Source organism: Marmota marmota, unplaced genomic scaffold, assembly GCF_001458135.2.
Source record: "Marmota marmota marmota unplaced genomic scaffold, marMar, whole genome shotgun sequence".
NCBI lineage: Eukaryota > Metazoa > Chordata > Mammalia > Rodentia > Sciuridae > Marmota > Marmota marmota.
Window position 1 is genome coordinate 47521773 of NW_026000005.1, and position 25558 is coordinate 47547330.

At 38.1% G+C, this 25558-nt stretch overlaps 1 protein-coding gene across 9 annotated transcripts in view; it reads left to right on the top strand.

Annotated features, from left to right (window-relative positions):
- Nucleotides 1-25558, top strand: part of Gigyf2 (GRB10 interacting GYF protein 2) — a 131411-nt gene that overhangs the window by 102874 nt on the left and 2979 nt on the right. For all 9 annotated transcript variants that reach the window (XM_015481564.2, XM_015481566.2, XM_015481567.2 and 6 more), the window contains 9 exons: nt 1468-1629; nt 4172-4330; nt 10799-11035; nt 15307-15429; nt 18310-18528; nt 18649-18854; nt 19964-20118; nt 21566-21807; nt 23626-23773. In XM_015481564.2, coding sequence (XP_015337050.1) covers nt 1468-1629; nt 4172-4330; nt 10799-11035; nt 15307-15429; nt 18310-18528; nt 18649-18854; nt 19964-20118; nt 21566-21807; nt 23626-23773 — 1651 coding nt within the window. The remainder of the gene's footprint in view (nt 1-1467; nt 1630-4171; nt 4331-10798; nt 11036-15306; nt 15430-18309; nt 18529-18648; nt 18855-19963; nt 20119-21565; nt 21808-23625; nt 23774-25558) is intronic.

The following is a 25558-nucleotide window of genomic DNA, read 5'->3' on the forward strand; positions in this document are numbered from 1 at the left end:
TCTCATTACTATTTTACCCTTAATGCATTCCTGTTGCTTGAGGTAGTAACAGTCTATATTTAGAGTGCCCAAGATTCATGGTTCAGGTCTTTTCCCGTAAATGAGTGAGACACCATAGTTCATAGAATTCTTGAGCATCTTTTGGTTCCTTGGTGCTTTGTGTTGGGAACATATAGCTGATGAAAGTAGAGTTCCTTGGGGAGTTTACAGTCTTGTGGGGGCCCGGAAGGGAGGCACAGATTATTAGCACTCAAAGTAGCACAGTGTGGTCAAGAGTATAGGAGTCATCTACCCAATTAGAGAGGTGGGGAGCAGGAATTGGGTTACACTTCGGATAGTAATACCAGAGTAAATTTTCACTTTAAGGGTAGTAGGACTTAGCCCAGGTGAAGGGTTTAGGGATGACAAAGTGGAAGGAGGTGAATATTAGATTGCATTGGAAGGACTGCAACACCAGTAAAGTGAGGGAGAAGATGCTGGACTCTGGAGACAGTTGAGTAATTTGGTGTGGCACAGGGACAAGGTGTATCTGAGCAATAAAAGAGAGAGACTAAGGAGATGAGGATGGTCATCATGAGGGTACTTTTTCATGTCATATTAAGGAGTTAGATTTATTTTTAGGGTGAAGTGTGCTATTACATCTAAGTTTACGAGTGTTTCTTTGTTTTATTTTGGTGGGAATTGGTATTGAGCTGGAGAACATGGGCAGAGCTAGATGAGGGAAAACTTGATACTTAGGAACATGGATGAGGAAAGTGAAGGCCTGAACTATAGCTGTGGCAACGGGACTGGAGATAAGGTGCTAGATTTGAGTAGTATTTGGGAAATATATGTGATATAATTTGGTAAGGTCTTCAAACTTTAAAGAATTGTATCATTTTCCACACTAGCAGCTTTACACAGTAGCAGTTGAACCTTGTGGCTACACTGTTAGATCTTAAGTCAGAAAATTCTTTGTAGGGAGATTAAATAACAGACATGCCATCCCAGGAGAGTTCTGATGATACTCTCATACTAGCCACTATCTGTCTGCAGTGTAGTGCAGTATGGAGAGGAGAGAGATGGCCAGAATGGAGGAGAATGCATTCAGTTTAATTTTTTGGTACTGGGGATTGAACCCAAGGATGCTTTACCACCAAGCTACATCTCCAGTTCTTTTTATTTTTTTTATTTTGAGACAGGGTTTCATTGAGTTGCCCAGGCTGGCCTCAAACTTTCGATCCTCCTGCCTCAGCCTCCTGAGTCGCTGGGATTACAAGCGTGCGCCACCATACCCCTGCTTCTTGTGGTTATTGTGGCTCGTCAGAGCTTAGAGTCCATGCAGGGTTTCATCACCCAGTTGCAGCACCAGCAACTGAGTGAATGGCAGTGTCTGCACCCCCCAGCTTCTGCCAGTACTGCTCAGTGCTTTTGGGGTGCTCCTGTGCTTGATTTCAAGTTTCTGAGAATACTCTCATGTAATCCCAGCTAGAGCAGGAGAGAAGAGAGGCAGAAATGAGGGCAAAACGGGAAGAGGAGGAGCGAAAGAGGCAAGAAGAGCTCCGGAGACAACAGGAGGAAATTCTTCGGAGGCAGCAGGAGGAAGAGAGGAAAAGGCGGGAGGAAGAAGAGCTTGCCCGAAGGAAACAGGTACATCTCTGGGAACTGTTACATTTGTCAGAGTAGGGGTTCCGTGATCTGCTCACCAAAGCAGGGGGGGTATTAGCATAATTAAGATCAGAACTTTAGAAGACTCACTTACCTTTATAGAGAACCTTTGTTTTCCACCAGTGCCCATAGTCTTAGTAAATCATTCTTCGAATTGATTTCTTTTTCATAATTTTCTGCATTTTATAAACCAGTTAGATTTCAGAAGTTCTAGCCTTTCTGCTAAAAACATGAGGGAGTAATTTTGGTGAGCAGCATAAAATATATATTTTTTTTAAAGTCAAGTGTGTTTTCAGAAAATAAAATCTGCAATAACATAAAGTGGTTAGTCTTTAAACGTTGGTTCAGTGGCATTATATACACTCATGGTGTTGTGTGACTTCACTACTATCTGTCTACTGAGCTACTTCATCTTCACACACTGAAACACCTTACCCATTAAACAGAGAGTCCCATTTCCTGCTTCCCTCTGTCCCCAGTAACCACAATTCTTTCTCTGTGAATTTGTTCCTGATACCTATAATTGGAAGTATGCAATGTTTGTCTTTTTTGTGACTGGCTTATTTCATTTAAGGTTCATGCATGTTGCAGCATATGTCAGAATTTCCTTCCTTTTTAAGGTGGTGTATATTCCAGTATACATTTTATTTATCCATCTCTTGATGGACATTTGGATGACTTCTATAATTGGCTATTGTGAATATTGTTGCTGTGAACATTGATGTATAGATGTATTGAGTTTTACTTAACAACTTTTGAGTATATACCCTGAAGTGGAGTTGCTGGATCATATGCTAATTCTATTTTGAATTTTTTGAGGGACCACCATGCTGTTTTTCACAGCTGTTTTACCATTTTTTGTTCCTACAACAACACATAAGGGTTCCAGTATCTCTACATCCTTGTCACACTTTCTGGTTTTGTTTTCTTTCTGAGGGCCTTCCCTGCTGAGTAGGAAGCCATATCTCGTGGTTTTGATTGATATTGAGCATCTATTGAGCATCTTTTCATATGTTCACTCATGCAAGTATCTTTATGATATTGTACTTCTCATTGACTTAGACCTTTGCCCTCTATTCTTTCCCTTAATGAATCTTTTCTGAAGGATTAAGGAGGAGGAAATAAAAATCAAAACTCCATACATGTAACTATATATAGCTCTCCCTTGGTATCTGCAGAGGATTGGTTCCAGGACCTCTATAGGTCCTAAAATTCCAAAATCTCAAGATGCTCAGGTCCTTAATCGTATCTTCCTGTATAGTTTAAATCATCTCTAGATAACTGACAATACCTAACATAATGTAAATATTATGTAAGTAGTTGTTATATATTATATTTTTAAGGTAATAATGACCAGGTAAAAAGTTTGTATAGCTTAATATAGTTTTCCAAATATTTTTATTTTGTGGTTTGGTCAAATCCATAGATAAAAAGGGCCAGCTGTATTTTTTATAACTTACATTTTTATAACTACATTAATGAGTATGTCAAATATACCTCAACAGAACTACATTGTCGTATTTGCTAGCTATATGAAAATTTTTTATGTTCTAAATTATAATGATTTAGCCAATTCCCTATTGTGAGACATGAGGCTTGTTCCTATGTTTTAACTGTTTTATATATAAGAGTGCTTAAAAATCCTTATAGCTAAGTCTTTTCTAAGTATTGGTAAATAGTGAGGCTTAACATTTTTCATGTAGTTTTCACTGTATGTCTGTTCATGTGCTTGGTCCATTTTTCTTTGGGGCTTTTATATATAGACTTCCATAGAAAGAATCTGCTCTTCATGGACCCAGAAGTCTAGCCTCGCTGCACATATATATCCCACTTATAGGCCCCAGGAAGTGCTCTGTGAAGAACGAAAGGATTCATGCTGAGATGAGAACAACTCATCTGTATGAGTATTATGCAGCAGTATTAAAAGGCTCTGAGAAGTATCACAGTGACAAAATCCATTTAATTTTGTAGTGCTCGGTGTTTGCTAAATGACTTTGACAGCAGGATCCCTTTCTGTGTTGTATTTGATGATACTGGTGGGATTTTTGTTTTTCAGAACATGTTCTGGGACACATGGCTTTCTCAGTACTTCTGACTAGAAGAACTTATTCTTACCTCATCAGGAATTTTTGGTGGCTATAATGATTAACTATGCCTTAAGTTTCCAGCTGATTAAAGAATAGGAGTTAAAGGTACCAATGGAGAAAGCGAAGCCTAAATTCTAATGTAGTTCCTCTAGGGTTAATCAGTAAATGATGTAGCTAATGGAAAAGCCAGAATAGACTTCACAATGTACTGCAATTTTAACTACTAATATTTTAAATACAACTTTATTTATTCTTAGGTGCCACTTCTCCAACTTATATAATACTTTTTACTCTAGATCCTCATTATGTACTTTTTTATATTTACTGTTCACAGAGACTCAGCACATCATCTATTCCTTTCTAAATTATAACTAATTGATATGATACCAATAGATAAATCGAGTTTAACCTTGCTCCTCTACCCTTTATTTCTTCAGGAAGAGGCTCTGCGACGCCAGAGGGAGCAAGAAATTGCATTAAGACGACAGCGAGAAGAGGAAGAAAGACAACAGCAAGAAGAAGCTCTCAGACGACTGGAGGAAAGGAGAAGAGAAGAGGAAGAAAGGAGGAAGCAGGAAGAATTGTTACGCAAGCAGGTGGCCAAGTGTTTCCTTCTAATTGCTTCTCTGAAACTAAGAATTAGGACATTAACATAGCCTATCTAAAGCCTTTTCAGTTTGTTGAAAGTTACCCAAATAAGCCTAATTGGCTCTTTTTTGTTATTGTTGTTTTATTTTCAGTACTGGGGATCGAATCCAGGGCTGCTCTTTCTTTGAACTACACTTTGCACTTTTTATTTTAATTTTGAAATACAGTCTCCTTAAGTTACTGCACTAGTAATTTTCTTGCCTCCATCTTCCTGGTTGCTGGGATTACAGGTGTGCAACATCATGTCCAGCACCCTAAATGGCTCTTGTTACTTCTGTCTAAATTCTTTTTATCATCAAATGAAACCCTGTTTCCTGGGATAAAAATAAAACCAGTCTCTCTATAATGATGAAAAATGTAAATTATTTTTTAGCAAGTTTCAACTTTATACAAAATAAACAGAATAGTACATCAAATTCCCATAAACCACCCAGCTTCTGTAGTTACTAATGGAATGATTTTTGTATATGGTGTGAGATAAGGATCTGATTTCATTTGGCATGTGAATATCTAGTTTTTTTTTAGAACCATTTATTGAAGAGACAGTCCTATTCTTAAGTCTTAACATCTTTATCAAAAACCAACCAACTCTGAATTTATGGATTTATATCTGTGTTATTCTCTCACTTTCTTGGTGGCATGCTTTGAAACACTTAAATTTTAAATTTTGATAATGTCCAATTTATCTGTTTTTTTTCCCTTAAATTTTATAGTTTTAGTTGGTATTTTAGATGTAGATTTTTATATTCTGAAGGCATTTTTTTTTAAAAGATAAATTTTTGTAACATAATTTCTCACAAGCTATGTCTTCTCTGTTCTTTGATAAACAGAGAGATCATATTTTCTTCACCACCCCTTCCCCTTCTTGGGGAGTAGTGCTGAGGATTGAGTCCAGGGCCTTGCATATATACTCCACCACCGAACTACTTCCCTAGCCTAGTTGGATTTTGTTTGTTTGGTTGGAGTTTTTTATTTTTTCTCATTGTCTTTCTCTAAAAATATTCACCTACATGAAAATATCCCCTGCTTTTCAAACCCCCCCACACACACAAAAAAATCCCTTTATATTTAATTTTATAAGTAAGTAATTGCTTTTTGTGTATGATATGAGGAATGGGTATTTCCTTTCTCCATTGAAATTCTTTGGTGCTTTTGTCAAAGTCAAGCATATAAATGATTCTTTTTCTGGACTCCTGTTCCACAGATCAACCTGTGTGTGTGTGTGTGTGTGTGTATGTATCTATTTAGTTTTATTTAATTTTTTTTTTTTTTATTTGTAGTTGGACACAATATCTTTATTTATTTATTTTTATGTGGTGCTGAGGATTGCACTCAGGGCCTCAAACTTGCTAGGTGAACCCTCTACTACTGAGGCACAGCCCTAGCCATTCACCTTTATTTTTAAATAAGTAATGCACTGATTTATTTTTTATTTTTTTATTTTTTTGGTACTGGGCATTGAACCACTGAGCCACATTCCTAACCTCCCCCTCCCCACCCTTTTTTAAAATTTTGAGATAGGGTTTCCCTAAGTTGCTTAGATCCTTGATAAGTTATTGCGGCTAGCCTCAAAATTGTGATCCTCCTGCCTTAGCCTCCCAAGCTGCTGGGATAAGGGCTGTGCACCAGCTTGCAGTGATTTGATTACTGTAGTTTTCTCTGACTTGAAGTAATCCAATATGTCTTCTAGATTTGTTCTTTTATGCAAAACTGATCTTTTGCCTTTTATTAAAATTTAAAACCATCTTTTTTTTTTTCTGAACAAATAAAAGCCTACTGTGATTATAAATAGGATTGCATTGAGTCATTGAAAATTGGGGAGAGTTGGCGTTTTAATATGTATTGAGTATTCTAGTCAGTGAATGTGGTATATCTTTTTATTTATGTTTTCCTTTCTCAGTAATATTCTAGAGGTTATGAACAGCTTTTGTTAAATTTATTGAGTATTTTAATTTTTATGCTGCTATTAATGGAATTTAAAAAGTTGTTTGCCAGTTAGTTGTTGCTCCTGTATAGAATTGCAGTTGTTTTGCTTGTATTGATCTTGTATCCTGAGACTTTTAAAACTCATTTATTGCTTACAATATTTTAGGTGATGCCTTAGAATTTTCAATGTGAACCTTCATCTCTGATCCAATAGAAGCAGTTTTAATTCTTCCCTATTCAGTCTTGGATAGAAGTAAAGTTGACAATGGATGGTCTTGTTTCTAATTTTAGTGAAAAGATATTCAGTGTTTCATCATTAAATATATTGAAAGTTTGGGGGTTTAGGGATTATAGCTCAGTGACAGAACATACAAAAGGCCCTGGATCCCATCCCCAGCAACCCCCTTATCCAAAATATTGAGAGTGTTTTGTAGATGCAAATTATATGACTAGAATTTTCTGTCTATCCCTAGTTTGCTGAAAATTTTTTTCATAAATAGTAGAATTTGTAAATTACTTTATCTGTATTTATTGATAATAGTTGTTACCTCATTTCTGCTCATATTGTGTTGTCTTGACTGAGTGGTAAACCAACTTGGTATTCCCTGTTTGTTATGTTAACCTAATTTGTTACTATTTTGTTAAGGATATTTGCATCTATGTTTAAATGAAGGTCTATAATTTTCTTAAAATCTATTTGTCACATTTTGGTGTTAGATTATGTTACTCTCTTAAGTCAGAAAATAATACTTTTCACTAGCTTTTGAAGTCTTATTAAGATTGGCATTAGTTCTTCATTGAATATTTGATAGAATTCACCATTGAAACCATCTGGTCTTGGAATTTTCTTTGTGGAAAGGATTTTGATAAAGTGATCTTTTTTTTTTAAAGCTATAAGATGAATCAGGGTTTTTATTTTATCTTGTGTCATCAGTATTTGTCATCTGTGCTTTCTGACAAAGTTGCCAAATTTAGCCGACACATATTTGTTCATTATTATTTTTTTTACTTTTTGGGGTGGGGGAATTTGGGAGATGTAACAGTGAGCTACATCTCCAGCCCTTTTTATTTTGGAGGTAGGGTCTTGCTGAGTTGCCTAGGCTCACCTTGGACTTGTAATCCTCTTGCTTTAGCCTGCCAAGTAGCTGGGATTACATGTGTGAGCCACTGCCCTCAGCTTTACCATTTTTCTCATGTATGTATAATTTAGAGCAGTAGTCTCTTTGATACCTCATTTTGACAGTATTTGTTTTTCTCAGTCTTGCCCATTTATCAAGTTATATCCCCATCTTTTGAAAGAACCGATTTTGGCTGTGTTTTTTGCTCTTCTGTCTTTGCATTGATGTGTACTATCATCACTATTATTTTCTTCCTTCTACTGTCAGTTTAATTTGCTTTTCCTTATTCTAGTTTCTTAAAATGAAGATTTAGATAATTTTATATTTTTTGTATTTTTTTTCTGATAAGCACAAAAAAAGCAGTAATTTCCCTCTAAGCACTGCTTTGGCTACATCTCACAATTTTTGATGTGTTATATTTTTGTTATAATTTAGTTTAAAATATTTTCTAGTGATTTCTGCTTTAGCCTGTGGATTATTTGGAAATGGGCTACTTATCTTCCAAGTATATGAGAGTCTTTCCAGATAATCTTATTTATTAATTTCTAGTTTACATTGTATTCAGAAAACAATCTGTAAGATCTCTGTGTTTTTAAACTTATTGACTCTTTTTGTATTGACTGTGCTTTGTGCCTTTCCAAAGGCATTCCTCGGTGGTTCAGTATAATGTTCTATGGATGACAGGTCAAGGTGGTTGATAGAATTCAACTATTTTATATCCTTAATTTTTATCTACTTGTTATATCAATTGCCAAGAGAGGGATGCTGAGATTTTTTTTTTTATTTGCCCATTTGTCCCTATCATTGTTAGTATTTGCTATGATGAGCTCTCTTTTTAGTTGCATGCAAACCTATTGGTGTTGTCTTCTTAATGAACTTTCCAAGGTTGTGAGATGTTCCTATTTACCTCCTCATGTTCCTTATTGAAGTCTATTAAGGTGATATTATATAGTATGGTATATATTTTTATTTTCTCATTATTTCACTTTCTTTGTGTATCTAATGATTTTTAAAATTGTAGGGGCTGGGGTGGTGGCTCAGCAGTAGAGTGCTTGCCTAGCACATATGAGGCACTGGGTTCGATTCTCAACACCACATATAAACAAATAAATGAATCAAGGTCCATCAATAACTAATAAAAATGTTTTTAAAAAGGTATTAAACTTTGATTACGTAATTGGCTTCAGTTAGGTTTGTCAGGTTTATCACTCTGAAATTATCCCTCCTTGCTGTGTTCTTTGGAAGTCACTATGTAAGTCCACACTTCAGGATGTGGTTTTTTTTTTTTTTTTTTTTTAATGTAAATTGACACAAAGCTGGAGATGACTGACTTGTGCCTGGGTTGTAGATTAAAACTCTCTCAGAAACTGAAACTCACTTTTTCATGGGTAGATAGCTTCCCAGATAGCTTGTGTAGTGATCATTTTTTAACAGTTAAGTTGCTTAGTCAATGTGCTCTATACCAGTTATCATGCTTGTTTTATGGTGGTCTATGAGACCACTAGGAAATAGTTTCTGTCTTCAAGAAACTTGCAGCCTATAGGTGATGAAGCTGCAAAAAATAAATAAATAAATAAATAAAAGCCACAGTTAGGATACTTTCAGCTGTGAAATGGAACTGCACACCTGAAGGTGATTCAAACAACAGGTGACATTGTTTGTTGCCTTGCTTACCAAGGAGGTCTAACCATAAGTGTTACCCACTTGCTTCAGGTGACAAGGATGCCATTAGGATTCAGTTCCATCACATACTTCTGCCCTTTTCTTTTTTGGGGGGGTACTGGGGGTCAAATACTGGGAGTGGGGTACTGGGATTGATCTACCACTGAGCTATATCCCCAGTTGTTTTTATTTTGAGATGGGGTCTCTCTTATAGTTGCTCATGCTGGCCATGAACTTGTAATCCTCCTGCCTTGGCCTCCTAAGTTCCTGGGATTACAAGTGTGGCAGTCTTAACTTCTGAATTCATATTTTTTATCTCATGTTTAGCAATTTGGAGTATCTTGCCCTTGTATAACCTGTGTCCAAAAGGGAGTGATTCTTGTCTCGTCCTTTGTTCCTTTTGTCTGGAAAGAATGTCTTTCTTAGTAATTTCCTAGTAGATGACACTTTGGTCTAAATTAGATCTGCATCAGTGATTCTAGGAGACTTTGTAAGGAAGAAGACTGAAAGAAATGGTCACTGGCTATGTAGAAACAAGCTGCCTCAATTGTACTAGAAGCAAATAGGAGAGTCAGATGAGGGGTAGTTTTGCATAATGAAAAGATAGAGGTGAAATTCATCTTCCAGAGTCCCCTTAGAGTGGCTGACATCTGACCTAAATTTTGTAGAACATATTACCGTGAGACAGAACATTGTAGGCACAGCAAACAGATTGCAAAGGCAAGGAGTCTTTTTTTTTTAAACAGTTCTGGAGGGAATAGTGGTTTTTGAGGGAAGGAACCAGAAGGAAAATGAGCCTAGTTAAGAGAAAAGTTAGTAAAAGGTGAAGAATGGGTCAAGGACAGATGTTTTTAAAGAATTTTGTGGCTGTGGGTGAGATGAGATCCAGTGGTGGAATTAAGTGGTCTTAAGTTCCTGTAGGGCTGGGGCTGTAGCTCAGTGGCAAAGAACTTGCATAGTACAGGTAAGACAGTGAGTTCTATCCTTAGCACTGCATTTAAATAAACAAACAAACAAACAAACAAACAAATAAATAAATAAATAAATAAAATGCAGGCTGTCTCTCTCCAACTATAAAAAGAAAAAAGAGAAAAAAAAAGTTGTTCTTGTTCTAGAATTGGCTGAAGTTTTATGGTAATCAAGATCCTTCCTGGATCTTGGTACTTCTTGCACTGAACACCCTGGAAAGCTCCTGAACCTCAAACGGAGCACTCTTTTTAGGAGACTTTTCTGCAGCTAGTGACGAGCCACTTTGAGATCAGGGCTTTCATCAATATACTTTCAAAGTGACAGTTGTATAATTCATTAAAGTTGCCTCCTTTTGAGTGTGCCAGGCCTTTGTGGGTACTGTAAATTGTTTTAAAAGAAAACTCATTTCTGAGCCAAGGATGGTGGCATGTGCCTATAATTTCAGAGGCTGAGGCACGAATATTATAGGTTCAAGGCCATCCTGGGCAACTTAGTGAGACCCTGTCTCAAAAAATAAGAAGGGCTAGGTGTGTAGCTCAGTGGTAGAGCATGCCTGGTTCAGTCCCTAGTACTGCAAAGCAAAACAAACAAAACATTTCTGCCTTGGGTCATGTTAAACAGGGTTTCTGCTGTCATTTTTATAAGCTATTCGATAGAAGCTTTCAAAAGTGATTCAGACCTTTTCCCCTACAATTAATACTTTTTTTTCCCCCCTTTTCTTTAATTTTTCCTTCTGGAAAGGAAGAGGAGGCTGCCAAATGGGCCCGAGAAGAAGAAGAAGCCCAGCGTCGATTAGAGGAGAACCGGCTGCGAATGGAAGAGGAGGCAGCCAGACTCCGGCATGAAGAGGAAGAGCGGAAGAGAAAAGAGCTTGAGCTGCAGCGGCAAAAGGAGCTTATGCGCCAGAGGCAACAGCAGCAAGAGGCCCTGCGCAGGCTACAGCAGCAGCAGCAGCAGCAGCAGCTGGCACAGATGAAGGTAAAGCCCAAGACAGTAATGAGAGGGGCCACTTGCTAACTGGTTTTAGTTACATAGGTACTGGTTTTCTTTACCATTGATTGTTACTATCGAATGTTTTCATCCTCAATAAAATAAAATACAGTGTGTTTACTTTGAGTGATAAGAATATAAATGAGAGGAATGAACAGAAGGGGCTAGGATGTAAGCAGCTATGCAGGTGTGGACGATCTGTTTGATCCATAAATTTAGTGGGGCTCTATGGTTGTTGAAATGCCCATTCCATTACCATGTAGCAAAACTGAGCCAAAGATAAAAGGGGGAAGGCTGTCACCCTCAGAATTCTCATGGACTTAAAGAGTAGTCAGCATCTCAGCATCTGGATATGTAAATGGGAACCAGAGCATAGGGCTTGAATACAGTTGGCTATGGGGATTTATTGAAAGTCAGATTAAGAGCTCATGTGTACAAAGGATTATTTTAGGAGAACTCAGAGCATCATTTGAATTAAGAAGAAAGTGAAGCCTGGGAGCCCAGTAAAGAGGGGTGGTGGTGGTGGTGAGGCTGTGAATAGTAGGGGCCAGCGATAGAGGACTGGCCTGAGGCACGCAAACAGCAGGTCTGTCCCTCTGATTCTGAAGGACAAAGGCAAAAGCTGGGTGGCTACTGGAGAGCAAGCCTTCAGCTACTGGGCAAGTAGTGGAACTATTAATGAAACTGGAATAACTGGGAAAGGAGGAACAGATTTTTTTTTGGAGGTTCTAAATAACTTCATGCTGGGTCTGCAGTTAGCAATAAAGTTAGTTTCCCTGTCTTCAAAGAGCCCACAGGATAAAAGCTTTCATAAAGAGGAATTTAGAATATTGTGTGATGAATATAGTGGGAGAGGTGGCATTATGACGGTAGTTCTCATTGTATGGTCACCTGCTAACTCATTGGACATGCAGTCTCTCTGATCATTATACCTCAGACCTACTGAGTGCACTCCTCTAGGGTAGGGGTGGAGTCCAATGAGCTTGTGTTTGTACAAACTCTCAAAATGATTCTGATGCTTGCTAAAATGTGAGAAGCACTGCCCTGTTGCAGTCTGGCTGGGCACAAAATCACGAGCCACTCAAGCAGGAACAAACTTTATTTCCAAAACTCCCGCGAACTCCACGCACGCGGCCTTCTCCCGGGACACACCACACCAACCAGAAATCCCTCCTCTGGAAATCCCTCCTACCGCACTTCCCCAACCGATGGGAACTCTCTGGGAATCCCCGCTAGAGCTCCAAAGTAGCAGGCCCAGGCGGACAGCAGGGGTCTAATATCCAATTGAATTCACATCTTAACATAATCATTATCATCTCAATGGCTTGCTGGAGTCACCTTTCAACCAAAAATGCCATGTGTCATTCCTACTGGCTATGGCTCTCAGCACTGCCCATCTGGGATGTTTGGAAAGGCTTCCGGCAAATGATTGCTTCCCAACAGTTTTCAGGGATGGAAAATTTTTCCAAGTTAGACAGGCAGTATGTGGCGGGTAGGTTATGAGAGAGGTCAGAGGGTGAGCAGAGGCATGGAGTTTAGAAACACTATGGAACATTTGGGAAAATTTAAAAAGCAGATTACTATCACTAGTGTATGTATGAAGTGTGAGTTAAATATGGGCAAGGTCCCTCATGCCGTGGGCTCTTCCCACCCTGTTAAAGATTTAGTATTTAAAGGTGTGGAGAACACTGGAAACAACACCATTTGTAGGAAAGCTTAATGGGAGTTAGACATAAGGGAGGAAAGGTAGATCAAGGCCCAGTGGTGGGTGTGAGTTTGGAAAGGAGGGGCCTCGTCACTGATTATTAAGTGCTCGTTTTGTGTCAGGCACAGTAGTGGCAACTTTCCATATGTTATATAATTTAATATTCACAAAGTTTTCTTAACAAAGTTTAGATACTGATGCCTGTATTTACCAAAGGGGACAAATGCTGAGAGGCTGAGTCCCTTGCTGTGGGTTCCCATGAGAGATGGTAGCAGATGTCTTTGGCTCCAGGAGCCATGAACAGGATGACGGAAGACCTTAAGGTCTGCATCACATGACATGGTGACTGATCAGAATTTGGGGTGTCAGGGACAAAATCATGGGTAATTTCCAGATCTTGTGTGTCTGGTTTTTGCCTCTTACTCTTCCACTGAAAGAAGATAAAGAACTCAAGAATCAGCTTTATTGAGATTATTTACATATCATCAATTTAAGTTAGGGTATATGATTCGGTGGTTTTTAATCTATTCACAGATATGTGCAACTGTTAAACAATTGAGTTCAAAATGTTTTCATCACTTCCCTTCCTCCCAACAGAAACCCTGTGTCTTTTGATGTCCTGACTGCCTCAACCCTAAGTTACCTCTAATTTACTTTCTGCCACTAGAGATTTGCCTATTCTGGATATTTTTGTGTCTGGCTTCTTCCATTCCACATAGTATTTTAAAGGTTCACCCATATTGTGGCATGTAGAAACCTTCATTCCTTTTTATGGCTGACACATATTTTCTCATATGGGTAATGCCACATTCTGTGCATGTATCTATTCATTTATTTGGACATTTGAGCTCTTTCTATCTTTTGGTTATCATGGATAATGCTGCTATAAATATTCATGTACAAGCTTTTGTGTGGCTGTTTGTTTCATTTCTCTTGGGTATAAAACCTAGGAATGCAATTGTTGAATCAGTATTGTGTGTTTAATACTTGAGGGAACTGCTGGCTATTTTCCAGAGAGGTTGCACCTTTTTACATTTCCACCAGCAGTGCACAAAGTTTTTGTTCTTCTTTACTCTGAAGAGCAGATCTGTGAAATAGAGAGTATATGTAGTGTATGCATATGTATGTGTGCATATAGATGGGAGTTGGGAGAGAGAGAATGAATATACACTGGGATCTTAAGACTATATCTGTGGTTACTGGGAGATTGGCTGCATCAGATCTTAAAGGTATACAGATTTTCAGGTTTCATTTGCATATTCTTGCTTGATATCTGGGCATGGTAGAGCTAGTGCATCTCTGTTTTTATAGGTCCCCTCAGGTGGCAGTGCCAGGTTTCAGATCTGACACCTTACATGATTTTGGGTAGTGCTTTCCAAGTATGTCATTTCCTATGGAGAAAACATTTCTGCTCAATTTTGCCTACATTGTTCCCACCTGTCTTTTCTCTGATAGCCTCTCTCTGGTAGCTTCCCCTCTCTTGCCCCACACAGGTACATATTGAGAGAAATGCCCTATTGCCTGTCCTGTTGGGTAAAAAATATTAAGGGTTGATTATGTTTAGTAATGTTGAAGGCATTCATTTGTTCTTTGGCAATATGGAAGATGATTTAAACTATTATACCTTTAAAGTCTAATTAGAATTATTTGTTGTTATGTTTAAGACCCATAAGATGCCCCAAATTAAGGTGTATCATTTTCTGGCCAAGAGGAACAAGGGATTCTCTTAGAATAACCAGGATTTGAGAACTCAGGATTTCAGGACTCATGTGCTTAAATTACTTTCTAGTCAGTAACTTTAAAGAATAGAGAAAAGTAGAATTATTGATCAAAAACAGTTCAGTATTCATGACCAGAGCTACAGCCTGGGTAGCAGTGACTTTTTCATTCATAAAAGAATGAGAACTAGCCGGGTGCAGTGGTGCATGCCTATAATCCTAGCAGCTCAGGAGGCTGAGGCAGAAGGATCGAGAATTCAAAGCCAACCTCAGCAAAAGTAAAGCACTAAGCAACTCAGACCCTGACTCTAAATAAAATTCAGAATAGGGTTGGAGATGGGGCTCTAAAAAAAGGGAGACCTATACCTGCATCTTTCATTAGCTGTCTCCTCAGATCCCCTTCAGAAATCTTGTTCCTAACCTGTTCACTGGATGGTAGCACACCATGTTCTTCATTACCTTCTTGGATTAAAAATTCTTAAGCCAATTTAGTTATTCTTTGATAACTCCTTTCTCTTTGTGACTACATATTGCTGTATATGTCAGTGCCAGATGTAAAAAAAATAAATTGCCACCCAAAATGACAGAACAACTATAAGTGTATATGTGTGTTTTTAGTTAAAATAAACTTAGTTTGGGGAAATGATAAAACTGAAGCAAAAGAAGCGAACTGAAAGAATAGTATGAGAAAGAAATGAATAAGGAATTTTGAAATTAATGTTGTGAGTGGAGTTGAGGTAATCCTGGATATTCCAGCTGTACGTAATGCATTGCTGCTTCTTATTTTTCCTGTCCACATTTCTTCACAAACTCTCCTGCCTTCCTTTATTTGTTAGCTCCCCTCTTCTTCAACGTGGGGCCAGCAGTCTAATACAACAGCTTGTCAGTCCCAGGCCACACTGTCATTGGCTGAAATCCAAAAACTTGAAGAAGAACGAGAACGGCAGCTTCGAGAAGAGGTAAAATTTTTTTAAAGATTTTTTTTTAGTTGTAGTTGGACACAATGCTTTATTTTATTTATTGTTACGTGGTGCTGAGGATCGAACCCAGCGCCTCGCACATGCTAGGCGAACCCTCTACCGCCGAGCCACAACCCCAGCCCGAGAAGAAGTAGATTTTTTTTAATGTAAGAGTAGTCTGGCTAAGTGATATTCCATAGGATCTAGAGTGTATTATGGGTTAGTAGTTTCTGAAGACAATGGTTACTGTCAGAATTGCTATATGTCTAAATTGTATATTCATTATTAACACTTAAGCCTATAATGTCACCTTGGCAGATATTAAGGATCTAAAAACACTATGATCAGATAGTATAGTTTTCGTAAGTATTTTTCTATAGCTCAAATAAAAGTATGGGTTGTTCAGAATCATGGGTGAGTTTTTGTAAATATCCTTTTGTAAATTTGATGTTTAGAATGCAAAAAATTTTCTCTAAAGGTTGAGCTCTCCAACTAGCATAGAAAAACTTACGTTGAAAATAATGTATTTTTGCTTTTAATTCTGTATCCTGAAGTTCATTAGGATATGAAGGATACCAAAGAGTAGAAAATAGGGAGAGTAACAGTTCTTGACAGAGAGGGCAACATGAGCAATTCAGGAGGCCTCGCTGTCAGGTGCCTCATTCAGTGATTCATTCAACACGTACTTCTTGGGTATTCACTCTCTCGTAGTCTAGCATGTCACTGAGTCCAAAAGAGACAAAATTGTCTGCTGGAGGGTCAAAGGTGCCAGAGACAAAAATAACTCTGGAAAGAGAATGGGTGAGTGAGGGAGTCATGGGTAGCATTGGGGGTGGTGTGATAGATCATCTGCTTTTAGGTAGTGTGGTCTGGGAGGGTGACATGAAGTAGCAAAGTACTGAAGAACATGCTCTATGTGGGTGTGATTTAAGGCAGAGCAGTCAGCTTGTTGGAGAGTACAAGTTATCATTTTTTTAATTTGGGTTGTGTGATTCACTGAAATAGAGGGTCATGGGGAGAGAGAGAGAAGTTGTTTATATGTGTTAACCGTGTAGTATGCTTGATATTATCCAGTGAGTTAAAATATTTCTTTACCTTGAAAATTATCTTCCACCTTCATTTAAAAAGAAAAGAGGATTGAACTCTTTTTTCTGGAATCATCTTTCTCTAAAAGGCTAAAACTTGTGCAGGTAACTTTGGTTTCTGCTAAATGAAAAAAATAATAGTTGGAATGAGTAAGACTCATAGAACAAATACTTTCTTCCCCTACCTCTGTCCCCCAGCCCATCTCCCCCTACTCTTTCCTTTTTTCCTCCTCTCTGTTCATTTTTTTGCCTCCCTGAAATTAATAACTACTTCATCTGTATTTTCATTTCATTAATTTTCTTTGAACTTTAATTCTTCCTACACCCTACAAAAGTCATAAAATGCCACTCAGTTCATATTTATCACATGGAGAAACATTAGGATGAGGCTTTTTCATTATTTTCCCATGGAGGTATCCTCTTTGGGACCCCCTCACCTGTTCCGATCTGGACACTCTCAGTGCTATGCAACTGTCCATCTGCCCCCCTCATCCTCACCCCCAGACTGATTTTGAATTTCTCCTATGTTCAGTCTCTTTCTTTGTATTTTCTCAATTTTGTCTTTCCTTCTATTGAACTTTTGATGTATGATATCTATTTTAAATTTCTCTTTAGTACCATTTTTTTTTCTTTAAGTATTTGTTTTTATAGGTTCTTTTTGTTTTATGGAATGTACCATCTTATCTTTCTAGGATGTTACTGATATCTTTTTAAAAGCCAGTTTCTATTTTGCTTGTCTTATTTGCTTCCATCGAATTTTGTATATTATATGTTTGGTCTTTGGCATTTGCCTTACAAGCATATGACTGGTAGTTTTTTAAAAGCCAGCTTCTCTTTTCCCTTGTTTGTTTCCATTAAATTTTGTATGTTTGTTTTGGTCTCTTTTTTTTTTGCCTTAGATGCTTATGTAAATGTCTAGTAATCCTGGGCTTTATTATTCGTATTTACAAATTAAACACTAAAAAATTGATTGGAATTTCTGGTATATACAACACTATGGTAGGCTTCCCTATAATGGTTTCTATCTGGGCTGTTCTGCTGGGGGAGTTGGGGAGTGCCTCTACTATTGGTATTTGTAGATATATTCTCTTGTATGGGTCAGCTTCTATATAGAATTATCTGCCAATCTGGTTTGGCTTTTCCAAACAGAAAACTGAAAATTTTTAGTTTTCTGCTGGGGTGTGAGAGAGACAGTTGCCCAATTAATTGTATAAGGCTGGGGAGGCAGTTTGGGGTCCTTCTGCTTATGTTTACGGACTTCAGCCAGTCTTCTGGTTAAAATGCTGAGCACCTCCTGTTCCTGAGCTTGATACATGAATCTGCCCATTTCTGAGCTTCTTTTTACTTAGGTTTCAGTTTATTGGGTCTGTTGCACTGATTATTGCTGTCTACTTTCTAGCTTTTAAAATTTGTTCTGTTCTGTCTCTATCCTTAGTAGCTTATGCAAAAGCAAATACATGTATGTATAAAGATATATATATATATAAAGATTTATATATATTCATAAGGGCACAAATACATGCTGTCATTTTGGTGTGGCTTTGGGAAGTAAACACATGTATTTCATTTCTATGCTTAATCAAAATGCCTACCTAATTTTTAAGAAGTAATTTGCTTTTGATCCTTTTCTTCTCCTCTTAGTACCTCTAGCAGTTTATGCCTTCATTTGCAGCAAAAGAATTAACAAGTTGGTGTTCTTTAGCCACTGTATATTACCATTTTGTTTCATGTGCTGGGTGTTTGTAACTTAGCTGAGAACAAGAATCCTGAGCCAGCTTCTGTTCTTATGCAATAGCAAAGGCGCCAGCAGAGGGAATTGATGAAAGCTCTCCAGCAGCAGCAACAGCAGCAGCAGCAGAAACTCTCGGGTTGGGGGAATGTCAGCAAACCCGCAGGCACCACGAAGTCTCTTCTGGAGATCCAGCAGGAAGAGGCCAGGCAGATGCAGAAGCAGCAGCAGCAGCAACAACAGCAACAGCAGCACCAGCAACCAAACAGAGCCCGGAATAACACAGTGGGTTCATTTTCCTAAGCTGTTCTTACAGGGACTGGTGATAGTTTATCTTTTCTGACTCTCATGGACTATCTTTTAAATATTATTAATCATAATTCTTTTTCTTTCTTTCTTTAATAGCATTCCAACCTGCACACCAGCATTGGGAATTCTGTTTGGGGCTCTATAAATACTGGTCCTCCTAACCAGTGGGCATCTGACCTAGTCAGTAGTATCTGGAGTAATGCTGACACTAAAAACTCCAACATGGGATTCTGGGATGATGCAGTGAAAGAGGTGGGACCTAGGAATTCAACAAATAAAAATAAAAACAACGCCAGTCTCAGGTAGGGCTCAAAATGATGACATCTATGCACCTTGGGAGGTGAAGGCAGTGGAAATATGGGGTATTTGGGAGACAGGGAAAAGTAGTTAGTTTAAAAGTTTTTATTTCAAAGCACATGAATTATAATTCATATACTATATCATATATATTCATAATATGAGTTGTAATTATAATGAGCCATAATTATGCTGATTGCTTTCTTCTTCATAAAAGCACATTTATTTTTTGAAGCTCATTCTACTGCTAAGCACTTAATCCATTGTCTGTCAGAGGTAACCACTTCATAAATATTAGGAATAGTATGATATTTTTTCATTTTTGAACATTTATCCAAGGTATTCTTAGCAGTTTTGACATCTTAGCATTTTTTCTAAATTTATATATTTAAGTTATTGAGACTGTAAATGAGTATTACAGATACCTCTGCAGTGACCTTAAACCTGTTTATTTTTAAGGGAAATGAGTTACATTTCCTTTTCATTTTTCTTTCCTCAGTAGACAGTATTGTTTAGTGTTTACATGAACTCAAATCCCAGCACTACCACTTATTAGCTGTGTGACCTTGGGCAAGAGGGAACCTCTTTGGGCCTCAGTTCCCTCATCAGTAAAATGAAGATAATAAAAACAACTTTATGTGTATAGTTGTAAAGATCTAATGAATACATGCAAAGTAGTTAGTAAAGTGCCTGGCACATAGTAACTACTTAATAATGGTAGTGTTGTCAGATTGCTTTTGACTGAGGGCCTACTGTGTTATTGAAAGGACAATAAGTATATGTTAGTTTACTGAGCATCTTTGCCAGGCACTGTGCTATAGCACCATTTTACAGATGAGGAAACTGAGGCTTAGTAAAATTAAATAACTTACTTAAGGACACACAGGAAGAATTTTATCATTTTTTCTAAATAGAAGCCTTATATTTAAAAACTAGGATACATTAGCTGAGGCTGTATTTTAAGAGGGTATCCAATCCAAATAGTTTTTGAAGCCAAGAATTGGATTACTGGACAGCCATCCCATATTGCCAAGACATTATTTATGATAATTGTAGTATAATCATAAAGTAACGGTTTCTGGGAATATAATATCGCCCTATTGTTTTGCTTTAGTAAATCTGTAGGTGTGTCTAACCGGCAGAATAAGAAAGTAGAAGAAGAAGAAAAGTTGCTGAAGCTCTTTCAGGGAGTAAATAAAGCCCAAGATGGATTTACCCAGTGGTGTGAACAGATGCTTCATGCCCTTAATACGGCAAATAACTTGGATGGTAAGAATTGGGGAGGGAATCCCAGCATGTGGAATGACAGAGCAGGACCCACAAACAGGTTGGCAGATTGGAACAGTGGGCCAGAATTTAGGAGATGAAATCTGAGGAAGTCAGTTTTTACCTACCATAAAATATTAACTCTTTGATAGTTATCATTTATTGCTTATCCAAAGAGTCCCGAAATACTAAGCTCAGATAGGTTATGGGTGATTATCAAAAAATAGCTGCCATCCAGGGCACTCTTATTGATGTACAAGACAGAGGTCATAATCATTTCAAGAGGAAATTTGCCAGCTGTATCAATCCAAGAGAAGGTAACTCACGTGGTGACCAAGGTCAGCCTGGGCAACAGGAGTGAGGTGATGTGACATCATTCCCTTCCAACCTTTGGGGAGGGGGGGTGGGGATGGTGATAGAGCAAGGAGACTTATTTTGTGTGGTGTACAACTATGTACAGAAGTGAAAAGTTTTCAGCACCATTGAAGAAAAATTTGTTGATAGTCAGCTGTTTAGAGAACTCTGTCTTAGATGGGTTTAAGTCCTCCTCTCACCCTAAATGTTGAAAGTAGATGGATGAGTGTGTGGAAGGAGGGATTCCCATAATGATAGAACAAGTTAAACTAACTAGTCCACTCTGATAGCTGATCTGAAGCCAAGATAGCAGTGAAGAAATTGAAGGGTTCCTCTGCAACATTATAGCAATATCTGATTGTCTGGAAGTCCACAGAGAAAACAGTCTTAAATAATAATGGCTACCATCCATTAAGCACCTACCATGTGCTAGGCACTATCTACAAATAAAATATTTTCTCAGTCTTTCAATTTTTGTTGTAATTTTTAAAGATACCTCTACAAGGTAGGTGGTATTATCCCCATTTTATAAATTAGGAAACAGAGGCTCAGAATGGTTAAGTAACTCATCAAGGTCACACAGCCAGCAGATTTCAGAGTCAGGTTTTAAACTCATACCTGTTTAACACTGGTACTTGTGCTTTTTCTCTAGTACCATACTATTTGCAGTTTCTATTTTTTTTCTCTCTAAACATATCTAATTTCCAGGAGAATATAGGTTATCTTTAGTATTTGTTGTAGTGCCTGGCACACATCTTAGCTTTTAATAATATTGATTGAAAAAATCCCCAAATACTTGAGTACTGGACAAGTAACTGTCGCAACCATAGCACTTAGTGAAAATGAGTACATACAACATGTCTTTGAGGCTGTGCTATTTCATATAATTTTTGTAATAGTGATGATAGTGTGTTTTTCATTTCAAAAAACAAATTTAAAGGTTAAAGAATATTTAACCCAATAGCTGCACACCTTTAAAGTTTCTGTCTTTAACATCTGTTTTAGATGTGGCGATATATTAAAATCTGAAACTGTTTTTTCCTATGTGATATATAATTATTTCATTGTTATTCTCTTCTCCCTTCCCATATTGCAGTTCCCACATTTGTTTCTTTCCTGAAAGAAGTAGAATCTCCCTATGAGGTCCATGATTATATTAGGGCCTACTTAGGAGATACTTCTGAGGCCAAGGAGTTTGCCAAGCAGTTCCTTGAGCGCCGTGCCAAACAAAAAGTCAACCAGCAGCGTCAGCAGCAACAACAGCAGCAGCAGCAGCAGCAGCAGCAGCAGCAGCAGCAACAGCAGCAACAGCAGCAGCAACAGCAGCCACCACCACAGGTATAACATCTAGTGTATCAAGTATTGAAGCCTTTGAATGTTGAGTAAACAGAGAAATGAAAATAAAGACAAAGATTCCGTTTTTGTACATCTAGTAATTTTAAAGTATGTAGATTTCGTGTTTTCAAATTACATGTCTAGAAACCTTTGCAAATTTCCCTGCTTGCAAATACAGCCATTATTCTATACTAGGCATCCCAGCCCCATTTTTTTTTTCTTGATTCTTATATGTGTCTTAACCTGCAAATTTCAACATGTCACAGACCCATAAATTTGTGTTTTTTTGTTTTTTTGTTTTTTTTACTTTATATGAGCCCTGTGCCCAGAATTGGCAACACTGTGACATGCCAGGTATGACCTATGTTGTTGATGGGGTTGTAAATGGCACGAAGAATCCTTCCTCACAGTAGTTTTGTTGCATAAAGTTCCCATGAATACTGAATCATTGCTCTTGAAGAATATACAGGGTTAAGTTCCTATGAGCCTCTGGTCATATTATTTTCATCAGCTAATCAATATATACTCTGGTTTAATATGTGTTTCTCTTTAAAGATGCCTTATTTAATATATGTTGACTTGTTAACATTGAACTCTGCCAGTAACACTGTAAGTCATTCCTGTAGCAAAGGTTATCTAGCACATGTTTTCCCAAGAAGGTGTAGCATAGCCAGGAACACTAAATACCACTTAAGCATTATACTTGGGACATTTTAAACAATGAAATTGCTAACAAAAAGTGCAAAAAATGTGAATAACATAGTATTAAATAAAGATACCTACTTATAGGAAATGAGGAAAGCAGATGTTTCCCTGTCTCACTTCAACTGGGAATGCTTGCATTGAGGGACCCAAATGTGCTCTGCACATGTGCTTGTCCTGAGTAACCATAATACTTCAAGTATTGATTTTAAAATTACAAACAAATTTTAGCAAGCGAGTGGATTCATAAATATGAAATCTTTGAGGATCAATTGTACATTTTCTGAAAGACAAGTTTGTAAGGCTCACAGAGAGGCTTAAAAATATTAATATCTTTAAATCCCATAGTTGTTTTACTAAAGATGATAGATATTTGTTATAGGTCACATCTGGAAGTGTGGAAGATACAGTGATAGGCAAGGCATTTAGAGTTCAAGCTGCATAGGTAGATAGTGGGTGAATGAAGAAGTGTAAGTTGTCAGTCCTGGATCAACCCTAGAAAAGGTATTTTATAGCTTCTGGAGAGAAGGCATCAGGTTGCAGTGCAGAAGATACCTGGGTCTGTAAAGTGACTACCAGGGTTTAGACCAGAATGTGGAAGCCCAACAAGTGCAAAGGGCTAATAGATTATCATAGTCTAACCAGTTGATAAGAAGTATATGGAGCCAGATCCCTCCAGGGATTGCTGATAGGATTGATGTACAAGACTTTTAACCTTTTTTTGGTAATGTGCTGCCATTTGGTTTTTGGCCTGTCCTCTGATCTGGGAAAATCTGCTTTGGGTAGGTGAAGGGTATACGTTGCCACAGTGCATTCCTGTTGTGTATTTGATTTCCTATGGATGGTACAGACCATGTATGCTAGAGAACTTGTGACAGCCATGCTAGCACAGCAGGGGGAAAACCTGGTGTTTGCAGGAAACACTTTGTGGAGTATCAGAATGCAAATGAGGGAACTGTTGGCTCAGTGGCCTGCTCTTAGTCTCAGTAGTGCCAGAACCTTGATATGCCTTTTGTTTTAAAACTCACACATGATAAGGTAAAGGCATACCAGCTTTCTGTTAGGGCAGCCACTTCTACATCTACTGTGTAATCTCAGTTATGCTGTCTCATTTCACAGGACTCTGTGTGGGGGATGAACCACAGTACACTCCATTCAGTATTTCAGACCAATCAAAGCAACAATCAACAATCCAATTTTGAGGCTGTGCAAAGTGGCAAGAAGAAGAAAAAACAGAAGATGGTCCGAGCAGATCCCAGTTTATTAGGTGAGCACAGACCCAGAGTCCTAGCTGAGCTGTGAGGAGTCTAGACGATAACAGTGATCAAGTGGGAGTCTTTGTGTTGTTTTTTGGTAAAGATTTTTATTTATTTATATATATATATATTTGGTGGGGGTACTGGGGATTACACTCAGGAGTGCTGAACCACTGAGCTATAACCCCAGCTCTTATTTTATATTATTTAGAGATAGTCTGTCTAGGTTGCTGAGGCTGGCCTTGAACTTGTGATCTCCTGCTGGAGCCTCCAAAGTCACTGGGATTATAGGCGTGTGCCACTGTGCCCAGCAAGATTAATTTTTTAACTAATTCAAAATAGGTAGCCAGTATTTAGTATAAGGAGCTGTGACACATGTGCTGTGTTGGAGTAAGAAAATTAAATGGTACTTTTAACTTCAAAGCATGTTTGGTATAAGGATTTTACTGGAGGGCCTTTCAGGTTAGTTGGAAAATAATAATGGAAAACAGCAAAAATAATTAGAAACTTTAATTCTGATTTATGTTTATTTTGTTAGAAGCAGACCATAAGTCTGATCAGGTGTTCAAAGAACAAATATTTCTTACCTGTATCTTAAAACTCTCAGAATGACTCTTCATTGTAAGATGATATCTCAGTTTTACTAGGCAGACCAAGGCCCAGAAAATTTAGGACATTTCCCAGTGTCACAGCTCTCAGTGGTGGTGCTGTGGTTGCAGTGCAGGCCTGTTTGCTTTCTAATTTTCTTTGTTACATGCACCTATTCTTGTCCAACATTAAGGACTGGTGTGGCTGTCCTCATTTGAGGCAACTTCCTGAAAAAGATGACTTCTGAATTGGGACTTTGGAAGACCAGCAGGAAAGATGAGAATGATGTTTCAGGAAAAGCAGTCATTCTAAGTTGCCTATGTTTTGTAAATTAGCCAAACAACTATGAAACTAAAATTATTTTCTTTTCATTATTTATTTGTCAGTGTAAAATAGGCTGTTAGAAAGCCATGTTGTCTGTGATGGAGCAAGTCTGTTGGCAGAGATGGCAGCCTGCAATGTTGGCCCGGTCCAAAGACCAACTAGTTAACAGGCTGCAGCATAGATTGTTAAAGATAATGGTGACCTGGAGTAGGGTCTTGGTAGTGGAGATGGGAAGAGTTAGTTGGATTTCAGAAATTAAGAACATTGAATCAGTTGGACAGAGAGAGTGGGTAAGTACTCTGGCTTTGGGAGCAAGATGGGTGGTGTTGCCAGTTGTTGAAATGTGTTGAGCACTGGGAACGGAGCAGGCACATGAGAAGGGTGAAGTATTAGGGGCTTAGTGGGAAATGCCTGTATCTGGCAAAGAGGTAGGTGTGATCTTCCTCTGCCCTGGGGAAGATCCTCACTTGCCTCTAGAGGATGCCTGCCTTGAGGGAAACAACATGCCAGTGACAGACTCCTGACTTGAGGATTGCCTTTTGGGATTAGTGACTCAAAGCTGAGTTTGAGAACATTGAGATCTGGTGAAACTGTTTTCTTCTGCCTATCTTTCTTGAAAGTTAATGGTAAAGATGTTGCAATATTTGATTTAGTTTGGACAGGTTTCTAACTGTGGGTTCTAAGGACCTTGCAATTTAGTTTTGGGACTTGAGAGAAGCTGTCAGAGATCAAAAGGTCCCTCTGCAAGTGAGGTCTGGCTCTTTGGATTAAGTATTCCATTGTATTCCATCCTCTGCTGCAGACTTGGGAAAGGAAGAGTTAAAGATTCACCTACAAGTGAGTGGGAGATGGATAGGTCCCCTAGAGTGAAGTTTAAGAACTTT